The 17573-nt window shown below is 36.4% G+C and overlaps 3 protein-coding genes and 5 non-coding genes across 8 annotated transcripts; 6 read left to right on the forward strand and 2 right to left on the reverse strand.

The window, feature by feature from the left end:
* Positions 1 to 210: 210 nt before the first annotated feature.
* On the reverse strand, positions 211 to 4048 carry C29H12.6 (uncharacterized protein). Its single transcript, NM_001393091.1, has 7 exons — positions 3825 to 4048; positions 3166 to 3263; positions 2412 to 2492; positions 2275 to 2366; positions 1151 to 1235; positions 831 to 1103; positions 211 to 568 (listed from the first exon to the last, which is right to left on the reverse strand). The coding sequence occupies exons 1-7, from the start codon at positions 4042 to 4044 to the stop codon at positions 467 to 469; spliced, it is 951 nt and encodes a 316-aa protein (NP_001379743.1). The 5' UTR covers positions 4045 to 4048; the 3' UTR covers positions 211 to 466.
* Positions 4049 to 4183: 135 nt separating this feature from the next.
* On the forward strand, positions 4184 to 4386 carry C29H12.10. Its single transcript, NR_051154.1, has one exon. It is a non-coding gene; the product is annotated as an Unclassified non-coding RNA C29H12.10 (non-coding RNA).
* A 1881-nt stretch (positions 4387 to 6267) lies between these two features.
* C29H12.11 lies at positions 6268 to 6415 on the forward strand. Its single transcript, NR_051156.1, has one exon. It is a non-coding gene; the product is annotated as an Unclassified non-coding RNA C29H12.11 (non-coding RNA).
* On the reverse strand, positions 6268 to 6464 carry C29H12.13. The gene has a single exon (NR_051155.1). It is a non-coding gene; the product is annotated as an Unclassified non-coding RNA C29H12.13 (non-coding RNA).
* Positions 6465 to 7225: 761 nt separating this feature from the next.
* Positions 7226 to 7450, forward strand: C29H12.12. Its single transcript, NR_051157.1, has one exon. It is a non-coding gene; the product is annotated as an Unclassified non-coding RNA C29H12.12 (non-coding RNA).
* Positions 7451 to 9593: 2143 nt separating this feature from the next.
* Positions 9594 to 11223, forward strand: C29H12.2 (Sugar phosphate transporter domain-containing protein). The gene is made up of 3 exons (NM_001393092.1): positions 9594 to 9827; positions 9871 to 10631; positions 10676 to 11223. The coding sequence occupies exons 1-3, from the start codon at positions 9605 to 9607 to the stop codon at positions 10871 to 10873; spliced, it is 1182 nt and encodes a 393-aa protein (NP_001379741.1). The 5' UTR covers positions 9594 to 9604; the 3' UTR covers positions 10874 to 11223.
* Positions 11224 to 11343: 120 nt separating this feature from the next.
* Positions 11344 to 13727, forward strand: rars-2 (putative arginine--tRNA ligase, mitochondrial; the record flags this gene model as incomplete). Its single annotated transcript, NM_062826.6, has 7 exons — positions 11344 to 11431; positions 11475 to 11581; positions 11630 to 11997; positions 12394 to 12886; positions 12932 to 13057; positions 13103 to 13363; positions 13407 to 13727. 7 exons carry the CDS (start codon positions 11344 to 11346, stop codon positions 13500 to 13502), a joined length of 1539 nt encoding a protein of 512 aa, NP_495227.1. The 3' UTR covers positions 13503 to 13727.
* Positions 13728 to 17288: 3561 nt separating this feature from the next.
* Positions 17289 to 17361, forward strand: C29H12.14. Its single transcript, NR_051158.1, has one exon. It is a non-coding gene; the product is annotated as an Unclassified non-coding RNA C29H12.14 (non-coding RNA).
* The last annotated feature ends 212 nt before the right edge of the window (positions 17362 to 17573 follow it).

Consider the following 17573-nt stretch of genomic DNA (forward strand, 5'->3'; position numbering starts at 1 on the left):
GCTCTTTGACAAGATTACAAAGATGCGACTATACTTCACCAAGTTATGTTGACACAGATGAGCCAAAAGAGACGGAAGTTTTGAGTCCACTGGTTTCTTTTTCTCTTTTCGGACCCTCATAAATCATGATTTTGCTATCTGTGGCTTCTCGGGTCCCTTGAGTGTTATTGACCTTCTTTTCCTTATTTTTCATATTTCCACAAGTATAAAGCAGTACAATTTTATTTCATACAAATAATTCAAATTTTCACAATGGAACAAATAAAAAAGTAAAAATAAATTGGGTGAATACTAAATGCACGTTAATGGAATTCAAAACGATTATGGCAAAATTGGAAGGAGATAGGGAGAACCGGAACAATTTTGTACAACAACGGATTTATTAGAAAAGGGAAGGAGAAAGGGAAACAGAAAGGGAAACACTAGTTTTGTACCGTATTTTAGAGCTCTATAAGAGCTTTGAGATTTAAATAGCCAATTCAAAAGTGCATTCCATTTTCGGAATGATGAATTCTTTGCGTTGAGTGCGAGCTCGATCCACCATTTCACGGAGTTCTTCTGATCGCATCTGAAAGATTAAAATTAATATCTAAATTTCAGAGGATGTATCACAAATTGTCTGAGACATCTAACTAAATTTTCATAAGTAACTTCAAAAAGGTACATGGTTATTAAGAATGCTCCTACTAATTTGGAAGTAAACCAACGGTAAGGCTGGAAAAATGATGTGTGAATATGCGGATAGTTAGAAAATTTTGGTATGTGTGTCCTATCATTTTTCCAGCCTATAGTTGATATCTAAAACCCGTTATCTAAAACTAAAAGTTTACCTGCAACTCATGTATTTGTTGATCTAACTCATAAAGAAATTCATCTCGAGCCAGCTCATCATCCGACATATCCTTGAAATTTCGTCGTGGTGAGACCTTATGATAGTGCTCGGAAAATGGTTGAGCGTAGACTGGAGATGCCGGGCGATAGGTTCTATTTTTAACCACCATTGGACCACAAGCAGATGTCCATGGTTCTGCGTAAATTGGAGATTCTGCCCTTTCATGTTTAGGACTAGGTGTTGGACGAAGCGAATGATAAGAGGATGCACTCTGAAAAATATTTTGTTTCACTCAGTGTTTGCTTTAAAAGTACTAACCATAAGCTCGTGATATATATTCGCTGTATTGTCATAATGCTTCTGCCATTCTCCACTATTCGTCCAAACCATTGAAGTGTCGGGACTGGAAAATGAAGGTTTTGAAGTGGGAAGTGGAAGGAGGGGGTACTCGAATTGTTGCGCCACAATAGACATTCTGATGATGAACGTTTCTTTTGCACAACTACCAAACATTCCCTTATATGTAATTTGCTCGTATTTGTGTCAATTCAATTCATGGACTTATTACGAAAAGCAAGATAAATATGAATTGAGATTGAAACCGACAGATAGCCAACACTTGCGGATGACGGGTGTTCGCATGAGTTTATGAACTCTTTGGTGTTCCCTGGAGGCCCTCTTTTTGAGATTTATAAGGATTTTGATGCGTTGAGATTTTAGATAAAGATGAATTGCTTGGAAAGATTTGAAAAAGTTTCGCAATCAAAAAAATCTGACTCAAAGATAAAATAAATAAATTTGATATCAAAAAAGCTTATCATTTCACATTTCAACCATCTAAGCTAATTTTGTGTTCATTTCGGTGTCATCTGTCGATCACATTACCACCAGCTAGCTGGTAAGTCAACACCCGTTAACCTCTTGTCCTTCTCTCCTTCCCATCAGCGATAATTACATAATGAATGTTTGTGCAGCAAAATTAATGTCAAGGATTACATCGCGGGCGTCTTGGGTTGCCAGATAAATGTTCGGATCAAGTGAAATTGGATTCATATTAATCAAAAATTATTTTAAATGCGGAGTATCGTTTTCTATAGCCCCGATAGCGCTAAAATGCACAAATATCATAGTAAAACTTTAAAAAAATGTTTTGAAATTTTTTATATCTCAGTTAAAAAGTGGTGCTGCTCTCAAGTGCATAATTTTGGAGGTTCGCCAAAAAATTTTCTTAAACTATTTTTATATTTAACTACGTTGTAATGATTGCATTTGAATATTCTAGGGATTGGAAAATTTGGCAATTTACCAAAACTTTAACTGATAGTTAAGAAAAATAATATTCAGAAGACTGTTAAGTGACACGTTTTCACTAAATTCTTCAGAACTTCAAGTTCCTTTATTCAAAACCGGGGCGCCTCCCAGATATTCGAAAAAAAGATTACCTGGAATCATGTGAAGCATATCCTGAACTGCACATACTCGTATCCGGGCTTGCCACACAAAGTGCTGGAACTCGCTTTTTACTGCTTGAGTCCTGAAATTCATTTTGTGAGCTCTTCATAGAATGCTTCCCACTCACATATGCTGTAGTTCGTCCCATGCTACTCGTCATGCTCTCCCACATTTTGTTCTCTCCGATCCACGGATTGGTGCGAATGCGCTGAAAAAAGGTTGCCATCTGCCATCTGTTTATTGTTTGCCCTTTTCACTTTTTTTGCTCTCAAACGATTTATTATAAAAATCTAGAACCTTAAGGGAGGAGGACAACAAAAGAAAGTAAGTAAAGCATTTGCATATCGCACTTTCGCATCTTTTCACTATCGTTTTAGTCTTCAGAAGACATAATCGGGTTACGAGTCGAGTCGACTGACGGCGACACTGTGATGGAATTAGATGAGCCAAGAAAAAGGATTATACATATTTAGAAAAAGGAAATGTTTGGATATTTTTTCATAGCTTATTTAAAACTGGGATATAAAAGTTCCAATGTCAGCAGTTTATAGCTATCGAAATTGCAAGAATGCAAGTCTTTTTTTCTCGTTTCTCTTTAATTCAATTAGATTCTCCCTGCAAATTTTTCTCTGTTTCATGAGGTCCCAAAAACTTTCAATTGAGAATAGATTGCTTTGAGCAACAAAAACGAGAAGCTCAGTCATGTAAAAGGCAACAACCACTATCATGTAAATAATTCATCAACTCTTACAACTTTTCAACCATCTTTCAACCAGTTATGCGCTTTAGCGACAAAACTTTTTCGTTTCAAAAATAAATGCATTTCTTTCCCTTTTGTCCTTTTGTCCCATTTCACTAGCTTTCAGAATACATTTACTCACATTTCTCCTCGGGAACGACCCGTTACAAGTACTAGAAGAAGTTGAGGTAATCATTGGAGGTGGCATTGATGTCGGTGGCGGTGGGAACGCGATACTCACTGCAAACAAGTTGATTTGTGTTCTTTCACGTATTTTTTTGCAATGTTGACATTTGATTTGAGCACACAAAATTTGTTTTATCAAGTGATCAAAATTAATGGCAAAGTAGAAGAACTCTCAAATGAGCAAGAAACCTGAGGATCTTGTGACTGTTTAGTTGAACTTATCTGTTTGACCGTGCTCTTTGAGCAACTTATGAAATCATCTCAACAGTTTGTAGATAAAGATTGACAACATCTCTAAATAGTTGAGTGCTTTGAACTTTTAACTTAATTGAAGGATGTTTCAATGTTGCAGTTGAGTTCAAACATTCAAAATTGAGTCTAACATATTTATAGCTCTAGGTATAGTCCATTTGGTATAGTCCAAATAATTGGTTAAAACATAAAATAATATTTCATGTTCTTCAATCTAGCGATGATTATTTGTTTAAGCACACTACATATACCTTATCATAAGATCAAGATTAATGGCAAATCAAAAGATCTTCGATATTACAAAATACTGGGTTGGTCATCATGTTCAAGAACCTCAAGCAAATATAAAGAATACCAACATACCTGGCAGAGGCTTAAGCTCATCTCTTGAATGCCTTACAACACTATGAGAAGCAGCTCTCATTGGTTGAGCAATTCGTTTCGAAGACATAGGTACAACGGAAGGAGACGAAGCCTTCCGACGCTCGTCGGGCTGTCGAGAATGATTTCGACGGCGACGTGAAATGCGACGTGACTGACGTCCGAGTGTCAGTTGGTCGAACCAACTTTGAATTCTCTGCATTGAACTGAAAAGACGGAAAAGTGAGTGGTGAAGTGAATGTGGAAGAATGAGGTAAATTAGCTGAAATTCACGATTTTGACGTAGAAAGAGTAGAAGGATTTTCAGGGATTAACATGAATTCAAGATATAATTTGAATGGGATGGGGGATATAATATTTATATTCAGAATTTGAAAAAATCAAAATAACATGTCATAAAAATTGTGTATATGCACATGGGAAGAACGGGAGTCCCGTCCCTGCTAGTAGTGCTTCGCAATGCGCGAGAAAGTAGGGGAGGAGCTGAAGTGGGCGGAGTCTTTGGGACGTGCTCTGCTGCGTCGAGTCATTAAAGTGAGAAGAGAGTGTGGAGATGGAAGAGACGCATACAAGGTACGGATTAATTTGGAGAAGTGAGAGGAGAAAAGAACGGGAATGGAAGAAGAATTGAGGAAGAAACTGCAGAAGAAAATGAAGAAGAATCTGAAAAATAACTTGATGAAAGGTCGAGGCATTCTCTTTCAGATATATATGTTCGTATTCAAGATATGAATCTTTTTTGGTGTGAACCGGTTGACAGACTGATTGAGAACAGATATTCAGGGATTCAAGCAGGGCGTGTTACTTTCTGAAAAAAAGAACGTTGCGACCGAACAAACGATCGTGATAGGGGCGAAGGAATACATAATACATTAGAAAAGAAGGGAAGTGGAATCAAATTGGAGGAAGAGAAAGAAATGAGGAAAACGATGGAAATAGGAAAATTATATAATCTAATACTAGGAACATTGTTTCGAAGAAACATTTAGGTCATCTAGAGTGTATGGACATTTTTATTCGACTTCAGGGTACATGACCCATACAAAAGAAATTATGAGATTTTTAAAAACTCTAATCTTGAGGAACCAGGAAGATTCTAGGAGGTCAATGATTCGATCAAAAATCAAAAATAAATGGAGGGCTTCAAAAAATCGTATGATCATTGAAATATTATGTACATCTAAAAATTTAGTTCCTGCAATTTAGAAAAAATCGGAAATTCTGAGAGTATTTTATGTTTGATTTGAAATTAAACCATTATATGTATCACAATTTATATTTAAAATTTTCTAGTTTTTTCACATTTTTGAAAGGGCGCAAGACTGTAAGAAAAAAATATGGTAAGTCTAATTGTGAGTATCTGAAGCACAACGATTTATTTGTCATTTTGTAATCCTGGATTTTAATTTTGAAAAGTATTTTAACTACAATATACTGCTCCTTATTTTCTGTTAGCAACTACGACTGGAACTGAAAAACGAGACAAAATTAGTGTAGAAAAACAGAAACTAAATAACAAAAATTTGGCAAGAAGACTCTACTCCCTAAGAAAAATTCATTTTTCTTTTGTTTTTCTTTTTTGGCGGATTCTAATCTAGTTTAACAGCATCTTTCTGGCTCCACATAACTCAATGAAAGAAACCAAAGATGCGTTGAAACGATTTGAAGACGCACAGGAAATGAGAAGACGGCCAAAAAGGAGAGGATATCATTATGCAGGCAAAAAGAAAGTAAGATGCAAAGTTACAAATGTCATGTTACTACGATTAGTTGTACTAAATTAGTGATGTGAGAACATGGAAAATGCTTGAAGGAAAACCTTGCAAACTACATAGGTTTGGATTTTCTGTTCCACATAGGTTCGAGGGAAGCAATTTAAAAATAGTTATTAAAAAATTTATATAATCTCGAAATGATCACTATCAGAAAAACGATAATTTAATACTGTAAGTTCCAATATGTAATGTGAAAACTCGCACGACTTTAGAACATTTAAAAAACTCTAGCATGACAGATGCGAGATTACTGATTATAATTCTAAAGGCTAAAACTTGAATATTTGAACTTCGGGTCCGAGGTTTTTAAGCCAGATATGTGAAGCCTTACATTATCAGGTAGCATTTTCCTCAGCTCTTGTCATTTTTAGAACAAGTTTTGCTATTTGGTAGGATATTTGGAAAGACCTGGAAAAAAGTTGGCTGCAAACACATCTAGAAAAATAGATCTAAAAAATTATAACTTTTATAACTCAATGGTCAGTGAGATGAAAAAAGTATAATTCATGTGAAAGGGGGTGGTTTGGTTGAGGGACAACGTTTGAGTTTTGTTTATAATTATGGTGTTTGAAGAATTGAAGGGGAACGAGACCGAACGCTTGAAATGCATCTCAATGAAGGAGCGAAAGTCAACTTAGAGAGGGGTTCAAAAGGAAACCAATTAGGTTCTGACTAAATTCCACGGATTTCCGTTTCTCGAGCGTCTCTTGAGTGCAATTCGAGATGGTCCTTTCATTTGTCTGCGTCTCAATGTCTCACACTATCTTCAACCGGTAAAACGATACGAAATGCACGTCGAAGAAAGAAGGAAAAGCAGGAAAAGTGGAAGAGGCTCCTGCGCACTTTTTCGCCGTAACAACTGGAGTTGCTGCGGAAGGATGATGAAGAAAGAAACCACAAGGGTCCTTATTCCAAAACAAATTCAATTTTCTTCTACTTTTCTTTTCTCTCTCCTTTTTCGTTCATTTAATTTTGAAACATTCTTGCTCACCTCATATCCACCTTCTTTTTTCAATTTCCTATTTTGTAGGATTTTGGAAAAAAACGGAAAGGCTAACTGAACTGGCCTTGTCGATTCATCATAATTATGTGGACAGTGGAAGAGAGCGGATATCAAAAATGGAAATTGTCGACTGCTTGACAGGAAATGACTGACGAGCACTGGCTAATTTTCCGAAAAGGAGGTTATTTTAAAACAAAAATCGTTTAGTAGCGGAATGTAGACACATTTTATTTTAGAAATAGGATTCTGAAAAAGTTCATAATAGGCTCAAACTTTGAAGCCTAACTATTTACATGAGTTATTATTTTCAAAAAAACTTTAGGAGGCTTTTTTAATGTGACATGATATATCAAATAGGAAATAGAAAAAAATACTGTACAGTTGCAACGGAGGTTTAAACTAATTGAATCTTTGGTCAAAAGTTTGGCGACGCACTTTTTTACTTTTTTAAAACTGTATAGAATGAAAAACAGGTTTTCTTTTGAAAAGTGTTCCATTCAGTTTACACATTGCCAATATAACGTAGTATATCAAAACAATATTATTAATAAACTCATGTGTTCCCTCGAAAAGTAGAACAATCCAATTTACGAAAAACTAAAAGTCCAAACTGAGCAAATAAGTATTTTCGAGAAAGGTACTACCAGGTCTGTAGCCATAAAATTTTTATGTTCTTGCTCATAAAACACAAAATAAGGAGACACACAGCTGGGAGCCACAGAGGGGACGTTTTGATAAACCTCAGTTTCTATGACAACGTGGAACATTTTTATAGGCACTGGGGACAAAAAAACTGAAAAATGAGAAACGAACCGACCTCCACTCGTTTTGAAAAGAGAAAAGAATCACACGAATAAACACACAAAAAACGAGGCAACCGACAAGATTATATTGAATTTTGTATTATTGGTTTGGTCATGTGGTGGTTGTCGTCGAAAAAATGGAAAAAAGAGATGGAAAAATGTGTGTCACGTACACAAAAATCCGCTGGACATTGTGGCCTCCGGAATAGAAAAAGGCTCATTTTTCACACTCGATTGTATAGAAAGAGCGGTGTGCCCTCCCAAGGGATGGGTCTCGAAAGACCGACCTCTTGACAAATTGGGATAATTTATTGGGACGTCAAGAAGGTTTTTGTGTAGGGAACAAGTTATGGAGGGAAAGAGAGCACAATAATAAGACCAAGTTTTTTTGGTTGAAAAAATGAGGACAAAAGCTGCAAAAAAAAGACGGAATGTGATGGCTTTTTGGTTGATTTCTGAAGCTTTTGAAGGTAGCTGAAGTTGAGGCTCGGGAGAAAGAAACGTGGAAAAATCAAATTTTGTAGCCAAATGCCTGAAAAAAGAGAAGTTTCAAACCTTTTCAGGTGTTTTTTAATGAAAAAAGAGAGTTTGAAAGCTTTTGATACAATTTTGTCGAATGCACCATGATCTGTTGCTTTTTCTCGTTGCGTCTCGTCTCGTTCCATGAAATAATTCCACCGGACTTTTAGTTGTCAGAATTTTTATATGATTCCTACTTTACAAATACCAACCATCAAGCTCAAACATCAATTTCCCAAAATATTTACCATTGTGAAAGTAACTCAATTCACCAGAAACCTTTCCATCTTGTAACTCTATAGTCATTTCCCCTTATCAAACATTAATTCTTCTCGAAAAAGTGTTACACGATAAGAGTTTCTCCGACTTGTCTCCGAAACTTTTTTTTTCTATTCTGATGAATACGATAAGCTAAACACTTTTCTAAATATTACACAAACTTTTCAGTTTCTCTATTTAGATATCCAGCGCATAAAAGCAGTTTTAAGTTTTCCCAGGTTTTCACTTATTTTCGTGAATTTATCGGAATAGTGGACAAATTTAATACAATAGAATTTTTCTAAAATAATAATAATTACTATTGATATTATTTTCTTGAAAAATCTGAAATAATCTCTTGTGTTCAGTAAATCTAGACTTGCTTTTTTATCAATTACAAGCGAATTGTTCCAAATTTCTCGATGGAGCGCGTTTGCATAGCTCTCCCTCTCTTCATTTTTTATTCGATCGAACGCCGAATGCCAGTTTTCTTTCTAGTTATTGATTATTTTCTCACCGTTCGTTAGATTTTTTAAATAGATTTATATTTTTTATGAGTCGAACATATTAGATTTATTAACGCCGTTTTCATCCACCTTTCTATCGGAGAGCCGAATAACATTTTATAGCTAAAAACGCATTTTCCGTCGGAGAGTATTTTCAAAATTTTCTCATAATTTTTCCAAGCTCCGCAAATGGAAATGTGACCAAAACAAAAATCAAACCTTTACTTGCTGGTCATTTGCTTGTTCAAAGTTTTCATTGAAAGCGCATCCCAGTACTCTTATCGCTGCGTCTCGCTCGTTTCTCCGACAATGACCCTTATTCAGGCGTTTATCACAAATGATTGCTGATAACTTGTCGCGTACTACCCTCATTTATCGAGATGTCTGCTAATTTATATAGTACTGTTTTTTTGGGATCTCTTTACAAGAATTTACGATCGATTAAAAATTATTTTTATTAACCTGCAATGAATCACTGCAAAAAATTCACCCGGGATACCGTTTTGTTGTCTAATTCTGGATATCTCATTGAGAATCGTTTCTCATCTCGAAATCTTTTTTTCTGATTTTTTTCGAATCTCTAGAAACCACCATCCTTCTCTATCATTCATCGCGAAAACCATTAGTCACTCTTTCGTTTTTATTCAATGATTGTATCGTCGTTATATTCTGAAAATCTGAAAAATGCACCGGCCAAAAAACATTTCATAACACCAGCATCCATCGTGACCCACTCTGTTTTTCTCGCGACTCTCCGCCTCTCATTCATTTCCTCATCCTGACTCACTCTGATTGACTTCTTGTTTATTTACACGAACTACTTTCACATTTAACGTTCTGTTCGCTCCGTTTAATATTTCTATTGTCTCGATTCAAATTTTAAATAGTTTCAGACAAGATGGTGGCGTTCGCGGTCATCATCTCCGTGATGATGGTTGTGACTGGATCACTGAATACCATTTGTGCTAAATGGGCAGACAGCATCAAGGCGGACGGTGTTCCATTCAATCACCCGTTCCTTCAGGCGACATGCATGTTCTTTGGAGAGTTCTTGTGTCTCGTCGTGTTCTTCCTTATTTTCGGATACAAACGATACGTATGGAATCGGGCGAATGTTCAAGGTATGAAAAAAAATTAAATTATTATTTAAAAAATATATTTCAGGCGAAAGCGGAAGCGTCACTGAAATAACATCCGAAGAGAAACCTACGTTGCCACCATTCAATCCTTTCCTTTTCTTCCCTCCGGCTCTTTGCGATATTCTGGGAACATCGATTATGTACATTGGACTCAACTTGACTACCGCTTCCAGTTTTCAAATGCTCCGTGGAGCTGTAATCATTTTCACCGGACTTCTTTCCGTCGGAATGCTCAATGCTCAAATCAAGCCATTCAAATGGTTTGGAATGCTCTTCGTCATGCTTGGACTCGTCATTGTTGGCGTTACTGATATCTACTACGACGACGATCCACTTGACGACAAGAATGCCATTATTACTGGAAACCTTCTCATCGTGATGGCTCAGATTATTGTTGCCATCCAAATGGTCTACGAACAGAAATATCTCACAAAATACGACGTCCCGGCTTTGTTTGCTGTTGGATTGGAAGGATTGTTCGGAATGGTCACCTTATCTATTTTGATGATTCCATTCTACTACATCCACGTGCCAAGGACATTCTCTACTAATCCAGAAGGAAGATTGGAAGACGTATTTTACGCATGGAAAGAAATCACAGAGGAACCAACAATCGCACTTGCTCTCTCCGGAACCGTTGTTTCAATTGCTTTCTTCAATTTCGCAGGAGTCTCTGTCACAAAAGAATTATCCGCTACCACCAGAATGGTTCTTGATTCAGTTCGCACACTTGTGATTTGGGTTGTATCAATTCCTCTTTTCCACGAGAAATTCATTGCTATCCAGGTAATTTTTCATTTTATTTTCAGCCTTAAAATTGCCATTTTCAGCTCTCTGGATTCGCCATGCTCATTCTTGGAACTCTTATTTACAACGACATACTCATCGGCCCATGGTTCCGCCGGAACATTCTTCCAAATCTCAGCTCCCACGCTAACTGTGCTCGTTGCTGGTTATGCATCTGTGGTGGTGACTCAGAACTCATTGAATACGAACAAGAGGATCAAGAACACCTTATGGAGGCATAAAGCCTTTTCCTCTGTTTGTTTATCATTTCTTCATCTTTCTTTACTTGTGTATGTATAACAGAGAACACGTGGATTTCACATTTTGACTGAACAAAACAACGGCATGTGCTACCTTTTTTTCCTCTTTATTTTTCTTAAGTTGCCACAAGCCCCTTCCCGACCCACAAAATTTTTCTCCTAAATTATTTTATTTTGTTTTCATTCTCTCATTTTATTCCACGAAACCTTACAAATTTCCAATCTGTGCTACGAGTCTCTTCTTGCTGTTCCCTTAATATCACCAGTGGTCCCTTCTCGCGAAATGTTTGAATACTGTATTTTTCCCAAATAAATATGTGATTAATATTCATTGGCTTACTTACTAGTCGCCTCTCGCTTTCATGTGAAATGTCATTGCGCTACGCCCGTATATCTCCTTGGAAACCGAGAAGTGAATTGCCAAGTTTGATGGCTCATAAAGTATTTTACAGATGAGTGGTGAGGTGTGCGTTCAGACGCTGCACCGACTCCGTCAGATCGGATCATTTAGAAGCATTGTAGAGCAGAAATATAGAACAGGTTTGTATCAAAATTTAAATTTAAAAACAATGACAAGATTTAGTAGGAAAAAGCCAAAGGATAGTCGTCGATTTCTCCTCACCAAATATTGCCAAACAGTTCCATGTTGGAAATCTTCGATCTACATTGATTGGAAGATACGTTGATAAAGTTAGTTAATACAATTGGAAATATTCTTCAATTAAATTTGGTTTTCAGGTAAGCAGAGTAATGGGAAATGAAGTAACATCTGTGAACTATCTCGGTGACTGGGGAACTCAATTCGCCATGATTGCTGCATTTTGGCCTCAAATGCGACCATCAGATCAATACTGGAATTCCTTATCAGACGTGGAGAAGATCAAGCAATTAACCGATTGTTATGTTGTTGCTAATAAAAATATGAAAATCGATGAAGAATTCCGGGCGAAAGTTTATGAAACGTTTGTTGCAATGGAGAAAGCGGTGACTGGAGAACAAGAAAATTGGAAGAATGACGAACATATGATGTTATGGCAACAAATAAAAGATATTTCGAAAAATCACCTCTCCGAATTTTATAATCTTTTTGATGTAAAATTTGACAAGTGAGTTTTTTTGTTACCCAAACGCAAAAAATGCGAAACCCGGTCTCGACACGAAAATTATGTTAAATTCAAAAAAGTATGCGCCTTAAAAGAGTACTGTAGCTTCAAACTTCGTTGCTGCAGCATTCTGTGCAGTTTTCAATCATTATTATTGGTTTTGTGAAAAAAAAATATTAATTTATATAAGAAAATTTAAATATAAGATGATTGACAAAAAAACCACAACAACGAAAATTCGAAGTTGCAGTACTCTTTAAAGACGCACACCTTTCCGGATTAAACAAAAATGTGTCGTATCGAAACCGGATACCGTATCATTGACACAAAGTTTACAATATTTCGCGTCTGATTGTGAGAAATTGTAGAATTATTTTATAAAAATAAACTCATATTCAGGTGGCTGTGTGAATCAAGTCAAGTCCGAAAAGCCCATCAATATGCTCAGGAATTAATTGATAAAGGTTTCACTGAAGATTTGGATGGTAAAACAATATTCAGATTACGAGATATCGACACTGAGAAGAAACAATCAGACGGAGTGAACTATGCAGTTTTAAGAAAAAGTGACATGTCAAGTTTGTATCTAACACGAGAAATCGCTGCGATACTGGACCGAGATGCCATGTTTCAAGCTGATCGATACTTGTATGTTGTGGATCGTGCTCAACGACAACATTTCAAAGCTCTGAAAGTTATTCTGGAAAAGATTGGAAGATCTGATTTGGCTTCGAAAATTGAGCATATTCAATATGGCAGAGTCAGAGGATTATCGACGAGAAATGGTAGAACAGAAGCTGTTGGAGAAATTATTGAAAAGGGAAGAGAACTTGCTTTGCAGTTTATGAAGTCTTCGAAAACATTTTGCATGGATCCAGCAGTTGAATCAGATGTAAGATTAAAATTTAAAAAAATTTCCAAAAATTCCGATTTACAGATTGCGAACGTCTTATCACTTTCAACGGTAGTGTTCAATGAATTAAAACGAGCACGAAATTCGGAATATGAATTTTCATTTCAAAATGCGTTTGCTCTGAACCAAAACAATGCTCTGGCCCTTCAGGTATTTCAATTTTCACTTTCAGTATTAAAATTTATTTTTTTCTAGATGAAGCACAGCCGATTGTCATCTATTGAAGAGAAGCACCAACACCTATTTCCTCAAATTGAAGCATGCACAAAATTCAATGATTTTGATACGAATGATGATGTAAAAAGATTGATTCGATTGTTGAACGACTTGGAAAAGGCAGTGGAGTTGAGTGCAGAGAAATTGGAAGCATGCCAATTAACTGTGCAACTGATTCATGTGGCAGCCGCAGCTGGAAGCGTTCAGAAACAATTACGAGTTAAAGATCAACCAGATGAGGTATGTATATAGTTATTATGAAAGTTTCATATTTTTATTTCAGGTTGCAGTCCCTCGTTTACTGCTATTCTCTGCTGTTCGGAACGTTCTTGCTGAAGGCCTTCGCTTTCTAGGAATCACCCCAGCCCGTTCAATGTGATGGTACGACCTGGAAAGGAGCCCGAAGCGTGCATTTCCCCATCAATCGCTTCGCCTTTCTAGGATATCAATGATGTGATGGATGTTTCATCTTGCATGACCTTAGATTTTATTGTCATAACAGTTTTTAGCTCATTTTTTCTAGTCAAGATCTCTTATTATGTCTTTTCGCCGTTTTTCCAATTGCTCCCAGTGTTTTAATTCGAAACTAATAAATACACAGACTAAAAGATGACTTCAATTTTTCGAGTATATCCTATCTGTGCCAATTTTCTTCTCCTCTTCTTTTTTCTAACATACAAAAAAGAATTGTGCAATTTTCTTAGTCCTCTTCTCCAGCACATCCAACTTTTCTTACTCTGGCTCGGCGCCATCGTCGCCATCTTCATTTTGGGAGACAACACACCTCGTCGTCCGCAACCACATCTTCTCATTCTTCTTCTCCTTCACTTCGCTCCCAATTGTTTTATCCTCCCCTCGTGAGCCTCACATACACACGCACATACAAACATAACATCTTCTCTCTTCTCTTCTTTTCTGGTAGGCCATCGTTGTCGACGACACCGGAGATCTCCAAACTTTCGACTCAATCTTCTCTCTACTTCTGTCTACCCAAAGACAGAGAGTGCACTACCACCGCCACTTCTCTTTCAAATCCGTGTATTGTTAAATTGTGAGAATTTGAATGAGAGAGAGCATGAATCAGCTCAAAAACCAAGTTGTTCACCTAGACTATTCTATTGGCATAAGTGATGTATGTTTCCTCATTTTTTCACTTATTTTTGCAACTCTCACTTTTAACAGAATATCCTATTTTCTAGTTTCCAGTCTATATTTCTCAGTTAATTACTTTTTTCACATTGGGTTACTGTAGCTTATGAAACTTCATCGATAACTCTATTAAAAGATGCTGAAGGTTGCGATAGGGGTGAAGCTCTTACTGGATTTTTGTGAAATTGTGCACACAGATGTTCCAAATACATTTAATTAATACTGAACTCTTATAATAAACTTTGTACTACTGGTGCCTTCTGATCAAAAATTTCCAAAAGATGTTCCGCTCCAATCTTGGGTTTTTGTTGCTTTTGGAATTTAATTTTCTAAATTTCATGTTTCCTGACTATATTTTTACTAACATGCCACATTTTGTTTTTAATTGAATCAAGAAAGTACACAAAACCTTGAACATTTAGTGGGTATCTCCGAATAAAATAGCAATTATTTCTCAAAATTCAGAATCTCTGAACAGCGGAGACTCGTGAGAATATTTCGGCTTCTCATTTTCAACAATCAAAGATCATAGTCTATGAAAAACAGTCATTGCTCTGTCCAACAGACAATAAATATTTCACGGAGGGAGAAATGTTTTGAAACAATATATTTTTTTTGAAATATCTTTGACTTTTTAAAAACGATTTTCAATAATCTCTCGATTATTTATGATACGGTATCATTATCCACACAAAAATCTGAGCTAATTCTTTATTAGTTACCAGCCGTGGACCGCACCTCCGGCGCGGCCCCCGACTTCTGGGGCTGAAAACTAATTTTTCTGAAACTACCGTAAACCTACAGTATTCCTACCGTACCACTATTGTACCACTACAATACCCCGACTATATCCCTACACTAACCCCAACTCACTATCCCCACAGAAGCCAAAACTTCACAGACTACAAAGACTACATAGACTACAAACTATGGACACACAGAATAAGCGCTTTATATATAGTAAATGATACAAATTCTGTTCATACTGTGTCCTACAGTAGCCCGCATGTCAACGTCTTCTCGAAGTATAAAGCTTAAATCGTGTGCAGTTATATTTTGAACATACCTAATGTGTACAATCATTCATCATTGTCAATCACAAAGACTTCATCTTCATCTTTGTCATCGAGTTGGGTGTGTTTTAAAAGCATTTTCTTAGTTTTCCCACAACATTCATAAAATATTCAGTTTTTTTTCTTTTCTGATTGAAAGATGCTTCTCACTTTCCCCGCTTATCCACCCAATTCGTCTTCTTCATTCATTTTAAAAATGTTTCTTTTCTTTGTGTCCTAGTCTTTCTAGGACAAGATGTTCCAAAAATTCAGTTGGTTTTGCGTCTTTTTTGCAATTGCTCCTCAGTCAAAATTAGCCAAATTTGAGAGTCGTGTGTGTGATCAGCTAATGATCTTTAACATTGTCTTCAGGGAGAGTAGAGCACACAGAGCAGTTGAAAAATGAGTTGTATGAATTGGAAATTGTTTGTTTTTTAGTTTTACGACGACTTCAAGTCTTCCTTTCTGTTTTCTTTTTCTCTGTATTCTTCCTTGAATTGTGCAAAATTTAAAACCTTCTGCTACTTGAGTTAATATTTTTTGGACCAAACTTCTGAAAGAAGCTGGAACCAAATGCCGAGTGTGGGTCTACGCTTACAGTGGTTATAGCCTAAGATTGTGTTTTGAAATTTTGGTTGTTCTGATCTGTTAAAGTTGACCCGACTTCGACCAAAAACATTAAAATATTCTCTTTATTATAGAATCATTGCGGCTCCTACTTGACCATAAATTATAAACTTCTTACCACGTCAACTTCTAACATCTCTCCCCACATTTTCAAAATTGCTGTCCCCAAAAATGTGACCCATTTGTTTATAGTATCGTTGTGTTAAATACACCCACGAGAGATTCTAAGAGACACAGAGAAACGGAAGCTGTAGAAAAGCGTTCCCGGCGTCTCCTTCTCCTTTTGGACCATCATCGATATACACACACATTCATACACCAAACAGGACAAGATTTACTACTTTTTTGGATGGGAGTATGTGAAGACGCGTGATGTGATTCTTCACTCTTGTTAGGTAGATTCTGCAAGTTTCCCGAGAGAATTTTTTTCCCGATTATCTGCCACGGCGTCTTGCTCTTTTGCTCTTATTCGAATAACTTTGTGCTTTGATTGGAGCTCGCCGAGTTCCGTAATATAATTCCTGTGGAAGTTTATTCATTTCTTTGAACTCTATGGGTCATCGGTGTGATCTTGATCCTGTAAGAGTTAGATAGGATAGGTGGAAATAGTTTCTGAGAACCAATTAAGTCTGGAGCGACAATTTACATTTTTTAATATGCCTATCGAAACCATTATCTTGTTATCTTCCGGTTTTGTTTTTCCGATAATTGTTTCAGATGTTTGGAATTACTGCTCACAAATCGGTGTAGCTCTAAATAAAATGCTTATTATCTTCATGAATTTCACAATTGAGTTGCATTTTCGCTATTAATCTCGCCCGCAAAATTGTGAATCGAGAAATAGTTTTACAGTCCTTATTACCATGGCAGTTGTTTTGCGAGAACCAATGCAAAAAGTATGAGCATTTTTTCATCACCCTTTGGCTCAAAAATAGCGATCAAAGAATAGACATGCAGTTCCTTTTAATACCTAAAATATCGATTATAAAAAAATACGGGATCTCGAAACTAACAATATTGTTTCCTTGACACTTCTTTTCACATTACATGTCTATGTAGAGTTCAAGGTTAAGTAGACATGTTTTTGAGATTATTTTGAAATTCTGAACTCTTAAAAAAATTTTCCAATATCCCTGTGATAATTTTCAAGTATATCGATACTTTGGTTGAAAATTGAAGTGTTAAAAGCAAAGTAGATCCACAACCAAAGGCGATATGATTGTTGAAATCGGATACTTGTAGCAAGTGAAAAGACTATAAGCTTCTTCTATTTTTTCGTTCCCGATGCCAGAGTCTGCCCACTATTAGCCTTCTAACCTCTTGTCTTTGAGCCCACATGACGTGGCATCAACCATTTTATAGCCAATTTTAGATTCAATCGGAGGCGGGTGGCACAAGAATAAAATGCATATTCTCTCTCCTACTCTCTTAGAAATTTTTTTGGCAATAAAGTATCGTTTCAAAGTGACGAGCCTATCGGAGCTCGAATAGGCACTTTCTAGGATTTCAAGTTTTACGTAGGATTTGCAAAGTTCGAGTTTGAGAAATCTTGAAAAATGTGAGAGTCGTGAAATTTGAAATTTGAGTAGTTCCGCTGAGATTATTTGCAAAAACGCTTAGTT

This window comes from Caenorhabditis elegans, chromosome II, assembly GCF_000002985.6.
Source record: "Caenorhabditis elegans chromosome II".
Lineage (NCBI taxonomy): Eukaryota > Metazoa > Nematoda > Chromadorea > Rhabditida > Rhabditidae > Caenorhabditis > Caenorhabditis elegans.